The sequence below is a fragment of the Rutidosis leptorrhynchoides genome, chromosome 1 (assembly GCF_046630445.1).
Source record: "Rutidosis leptorrhynchoides isolate AG116_Rl617_1_P2 chromosome 1, CSIRO_AGI_Rlap_v1, whole genome shotgun sequence".
Classification (NCBI taxonomy): Eukaryota; Viridiplantae; Streptophyta; class Magnoliopsida; order Asterales; family Asteraceae; genus Rutidosis; species Rutidosis leptorrhynchoides.
The window spans coordinates 90,084,315-90,090,963 of record NC_092333.1 but is presented as its reverse complement, the minus strand read 5'-3'; the positions used below and the strand labels follow the sequence as shown (position 1 = coordinate 90,090,963).

Here is a 6,649-nt window from a genome sequence, read left to right as displayed (position 1 = left end):
ATTCATATTCATATAGAGTTACATATAAGAAATTCATATATACAAAAACTATTTAAAAAAAGCACACTATAAAGTTTAAAGATAAGTATCATCAACTTAATATGGAGTAACTTAAAAAAGAAAATAAACATGCTTAAACAAAAATCCAGAATCAAATGGGCGCTTGAAGGTGATGAAAATTCAAAATATTTTCACAATTATATTAAAAAAAGAACAAGTAAAAACAACATCCACGGCCTGTCAATCAATGGAACATGGTCTGAAGATCCTAATCTAATAAAACAAGAAGCATATTCTTACTTTAAAAACGTCTTCCTTTCCAAACATCTTCGTGACGAATGCCCCTTCGACAATGTACCACATCTCGATTACATCACCTCTTTAGACAATCAACTATTAGAAGCTAAATTTAATGAAACAGAAATATGGGAAGCCATAGGTAACTGTGATAGTTCCAAAGCTCCCGGCCCGGATGGCTTCAACATGAAATTCTTCAAAAAACATTGGGAACTGATAAAAAACGACCTAATTAATTGTTTAGATTGGTTCTGGACAAACGCGGAAATCTCCAGAGGTTGTAATGCTTCCTTCTTCACCTTAATTCCGAAAAAATCTAATCCAATTGAACTAAATGAATATCGACCAATATGTCTAATAGGTAGCTATTATAAAATCCTCACCAAAATACTCTCCAATCGCCTTGCAAAGGTCATCCATAAAGTCATAGGATCTGAACAAACTGCTTTCCTCAAAGGCCGCAACATCCTTGATAGTGTCCTAATTGCAAACGAAATAATAGATGAATTAAAACGTAAAAAACAAAAAGGCCTAATCTTTAAAGTTGATTTTGAAAAAGCATTCGATTGCATTGAATGGGACTTTCTATTTAAAACCATGCAATCTATGGGTTTTGGTTTAAAATGGATTGGTTTCATCCGGGCATGTCTTTCCTCATCGTCTATATCGGTCTTAATTAACGGGTCTCCCACCAAAGAATTCTCTCCCGAAAGGGGAATCCGACAAGGTGATCCCATATCGCCGTTCCTATTCATCATTGTTGCTGAAGGTCTTAACATACTTGTCAAAAGAGCATTAGCCAATGGTCATTTGCAAGGGTTAAAAATCGGACATGATAATCTCACTATCACACACCTTCAGTATGCAGACGATACAATCTTCTTCGGTGAGTGGTCTAAACGAAACGCAAAACACATCTCCAAACTCCTTAAGTGCTTTGAAAATATTTCGGGGCTCAAAGTTAATTTCCGCAAAAGCAAGCTCTACGGTATCGGTACCTCTTTGATCGAAACCGAGCAAATGGCTCAGTACATTAACTGCTCTGCTGGATCTACCCCTTTTACTTACCTCGGACTCCCTATCGGAGTCCCCACTTCACACTCTTCGTCTTGGCAACCAATCGTTGAAAAATTCGATAAAAGACTAACGGATTGGGCTGCCAAATCCATTTCATTCGGAGGCCGTCTTACGATAATCAAATCTATTCTAAGTAGTATCCCTTTATACTACTTCTCCTTATTCCACGCACCATCCGCTATCCTTAAGGTTCTCGAATCTAAAAGGCGGAAATTTTTCTGGGGAGGTTCTTCAAATGATAATAAAATTAATTGGATTAAATGGGACCAAATAATCTTACCTTACGAATGCGGGGGCTTAAACGTGGGATCCCTTTTTGCTAAAAACATATCACTACTTTGTAAGTGGTGGTGGCGCTTTAAAAATGAAAACAACGCATTATGGGTAAAAATAATCAAAAGCATTTATGGGCCGGGGGGGGGGGGGGGGGGGTTGGATACTAACATCTTGTGCAGGAACATTTCAGGTCGAACCATTTGGAAAGAAATTATCAAAGCCGGAAAAACTGCGGACAACGTAGGCACATCCTTCACTTCCTCAATTTCAAAGCGCATCGGGAATGGCACTTCAATTAGTTTTTGGAATGATATATGGATCGGAACTGAGAACTTAAAAACATCATTCCATAGATTATTCATGTTGGAATCCCAAAAAGAAGCAACCGTAGCTGAAAGAATACTGCGTAGTAATTCCACTTCGACTGGAAACTGGGACTGGTCCAGACCTCCTAGTGGCCGCGCATTGGATGAACTCACGGAACTTAATAATCTTATAACTTCTGTAAATATTTCAGATTGCCCTGACTCATGGAAATTCTCCCTCGACGCATCCGGAATCTTCACTACATCAACAATGTCAAATCTGATCAATACTCTGAAATTTGGTGCAAATTCAAGAAACCTGTCAATAACTCGCAACAAATACGTTCCACAAAAGGTCTTCATCTTCCTATGGAGGGTGACCCAGCAAAAAATCCCTGTTAGAAGTGAACTTGATAAAAAAGGAATTGACCTCGATACGATCTTATGTCCCTTATGCGAGCATCATATCGAAACCACTGAACATACATTGGTAAATTGTCAAAAAGTGTCTCCAATCTGGTCACAAATTCTCGACTGGTGGAATCAAAACAGCGCATTTATATCTAACATCAACGAAGCCACCATCACCGATCAAGGCTTCACATATAACTCAACCGGTTCGTCCCTTTGGCAAGCTACTAAATGGATCACGTGTTACATTATATGGAAACACAGAAACCTGAAGATCTTTTCCGGAAAAATATGGAATCCCGCAGCAATAATTTCTGAAATACAAACCCAAAGTTTTAGTTGGATTTCAAACCGTTCAAAAAAAAAAATACCAATCGAGTGGCACCAATGGCTTCTCAACCCGTCATTCTATGTATCATCTCCCTCATCTCGCACGGGTGTCGGTTAAAATGTAGATAGTTTTAATCAGGTAGTGTTCGTTACTCTAGTTAGCCTATGTGGGGTAGATTAAATGGGTTGGTTGTGTGTCAACTTTGTCGCCGCTTGATCGGCACGGTTGCGCCCTCCTCCCCCGCTTGAATACTCAAGTTCGTTCCCTCATAGTGTTAGCTAGTATACGTCACTCCAGATTCTCCAATTTAGTTTTATCTCATTCCACTTTTCCGACTGTTTCGATTGTCTATAGCAATGTATAGTAGCATATAGGGACTTGTAATACTATAATTCGAGTAATATTAATAATATTCTTTTTGCTTTTCAAAAAAAAATATGGAGTAACATATATTTACGCATAAATGTAAGTGAACTATATCTAGATTCTAGATTTCGTTCATAGTTTATAATTTAATTTTTGTTATTCAGTTAATACACAAGTAATTGCATTAATACTAAATTCGCTAAAAAACTTTTAAAATTGTAAAATATCACAAGTAACTTTATATAATAATTAACATTATTTAAATAATTTTATTTTTGTGAATACATCATTATTTACGTTCTTTTATAATTTTCTAATGAGCTTTTAGCAGACTATGATCTTTATAAAATAACATATGAATTTACTTTATCTACAAAAATATTTTATTTACTTGAGTGACTTCTTAGTACAGAGATGCTTTAATTTAAAACTAAGTTCAAAATTTATTTAATTTAATTATTAAATTAAAAAAAAAACCTTATTATTACAAATAAAAAATCCTTAGTTAAATTTGAAAAAGATTGCGGAGTACGTAGTATTACTTTTTCACGATATATAAATACTTACTATATACTATACTACAAGTCTACAAGTCTACAAGTCATGTTCCTCGAGGAAACAATTAACCGGCTTTATCGGAGAATTCTAGAAAGAGAAACAAAACATCAAATTCATTCATTCGTAACGATTTACTCGATAAACAAATTCATTTAAATTTGGGCTCTCTATTTCGTGTCTCTTACTTTCTTTTGTAATTATCTTTCCTTCTTAATTAATTTAAAACCAAACCCTGTTCTGTTTTTCATCCTTAATTTCCACAAATTATTTCTTCCCAACACAAATTAAAATGATGCAAATGGATCGCATTCCGGTTTTAGAAGAATATGAAAAACTTATTGTTCGTATGAACACACCCAGGTAAATATACAATTATAATCTTCATCTTCTTAATTTTATCTTTTCATTCTTCTCTAACTCTTTAGCTTAATTTATTAATATAAAAATCTTCTAAAAATGAAAATGTTAATGTTTTCTGCAAATTCTTTTATGTTTTTTCTAATTTCAGAAGTTTCTTTTGTGTTACAATTTTGACTTTTTCTTTGTTTGACCAAATATATCAAAATTCAAACTTTGTTGACCAGTTTCTATTATTTTTCCAGGGTTATGATTGACAATGCTGGCTGTGTAGATTCAACACGCATAATGGTAAGTTACAATATTAAATTTTGGTCACCTATTTATTAATTTAGTATGTAATTTGTCATTTTAGTTTCTGAATGAATATTTAAATTTATATTATATTATATTAATTAACAATTTTTGTTTGAAATTTTAGATTGATAGTGTAAGAAAAGATGGAATACTTCTTGAAGCAATTCAAGTTTTGACAGATCTAAATCTTTCTATCAAAAAAGGTTATGTTTCTTCAGATGGAAGATGGAACATGGATGGTAAGTTTACTTTATTAATTTTAAAATTATCATAAACTCATAACTACTTTATATTATAAAAATTTATAAAATATTTCTTAATCATGTATGTTTGTTACTTTACTGATGTTGGCTTTTTTGATATAATCACTTACAGTGTTTCATGTCACTAATTTGGATGGCAACAAACTAACAGATGATAATATCATCAACTGTATTGAACAGGTAACTTAACATGTACTTTCTCCCCTGTTGTTACCACTGGTTGCTTTTTTATCATTGTATTTAGTATTTAATATTTAATTTAATTACTGTTTAATTATTTATTTTGTTATTGTTGTTGTCAAGAAATGTTGAATTTTTTTATATGTTGGTTTCATTATAGTCACTTGGAGCTATACATAATAGAAGATCAAAATCAATTGATGGTATGACAGTATTAGAACTAACTGGTACAGACAGAGTTGGACTATTATCCGAAATTTTCGCAGTTTTATCGGATCTTAATTGTAATGTTGTTGAGTCCAAAGTATGGACACACAACGGTCGAATCGCAGCTTTAATTCATTTAAAAGATTGTGATTCGGGTAACCCAATTGAAGACTCACAAAAAATAGACAAAATCGAAGGTCGATTAAGAAATGTATTAAAAGGGGATAACGATATAAGAAGTGCTAAAACTTCAGTTTCGTTAGCAGTCACTCATACAGAAAGAAGACTTCACCAAATGATGTTTGTGGATCGTGATTATGATAGAACACCGATTATTGAGACTAGTGGACGATGTAGGCCGTTAGTGTCTGTTCAAAACTGTTTGGAAAAAGAGTATTCAGTTGTTAACATTCAGGTTAAGGATCGACCCAAGCTTTTATTCGATGTCGTGTGCACTCTGACCGATATGCAATACGTTGTGTTCCATGCCACCATCAATACTACAGAAGATGGCGCATATCTGGTACTTTTTGACTTTATAAAAATATCAAATTTGATATGGGTTTATGTTAATTTTATTAAAGTTTTAATCTTTTTGGCGTTTTAGGAATTTTGTTTTTATAAAAAGATCAAATTTGATATGGGTTTATGTTAATTTTGCTAAAGTTTTAATCTTTTTGGCGTTTTAGGAATTCTTTATCAGACATATAGATGGAACTCCAATTAGTTCAGAAGCCGAAAAGCAACGAGTAATTATGTGTTTAAGAGCTGCAATCGAAAGAAGAGCATCAGAAGGTGTTCGACTTGAGCTATTTAAACCCGATAAACCAGGGCTGTTAGCCGATGTGACAAGAACGTTTAGAGAAAACGCGATTAATGTGACACAGGCCGAGATATCTACAACAGAGGGTATGGCTCTTAACATTTTTTATGTAACCGACGCGATTGGAAATCATGTGGATGCAAGAGTTGTAGATTCGGTTATGCATAGAATTGGGTCGGATTATTTAAGAGTAAAGGAACCACCATTGATGTATAGTCAAAAGGCGGATAATGATGAACAAAACACAAGTGGTCTTGGTGCTGCAGTTATGGTTTCACTTGGTAGCTTATTGAGGAGAAACTTGTACAATTTGGGGCTCATCAAATCATTTTCTTGAAAGGTTGTATCATGAAAGTGTAGTGATGGTTAGGTTTGGTTTGGTGTTGTGGTTTTGTACATAATAAACAATATAAGGAAAGTAGTTGCATTAGTTGGTTTGGTAGATACAGATTCATACAGAGTGTGATACACACAAGGCTTTGATGTCCATTCCCATTACTTATTATTTGGGGTCTATGATAGTTTAGTTATGGATTTATTTGTGTTGTTGGAGGTCTTGTACCAAACTTGGTAAGAATTCTAGTGTACATAATTAGATTCATTTAAGCTATATATTGGTTCATGTTTGCTTTCTAATTCTTTTTTTATAAAATAAATATTACTCCGTCTTATTTATTTTTATGAGAATGTTGAGTGTTAATTTAGACGGTTTGTATCGCTCTTGTACAACGGGGTTGGATATCCATATGGCATACAATACATGCTCAAAACCCAAGTATTGGGACGTGAGATTGAATTATTTTGGAGGCGCGTGTTGTATAGCAACGGGTGAGGCAACCATACTCCTAACTCACACTAAAAATCCACAACACCAATATTTCACATAAAAAAAAACTACACA

At 33.8% G+C, this 6,649-nt stretch overlaps 1 protein-coding gene across 1 annotated transcript; it reads left to right on the top strand.

Moving 5' to 3' along the window:
* Positions 1 to 3,800: 3,800 nt before the first annotated feature.
* On the top strand, positions 3,801 to 6,325 carry LOC139862850 (ACT domain-containing protein ACR8-like). Its single transcript, XM_071851483.1, has 6 exons — positions 3,801 to 3,981; positions 4,224 to 4,269; positions 4,400 to 4,514; positions 4,651 to 4,718; positions 4,879 to 5,448; positions 5,615 to 6,325. Exons 1-6 carry the CDS (start codon positions 3,911 to 3,913, stop codon positions 6,083 to 6,085), a joined length of 1,341 nt encoding a protein of 446 aa, XP_071707584.1. The 5' UTR covers positions 3,801 to 3,910; the 3' UTR covers positions 6,086 to 6,325.
* The last annotated feature ends 324 nt before the right edge of the window (positions 6,326 to 6,649 follow it).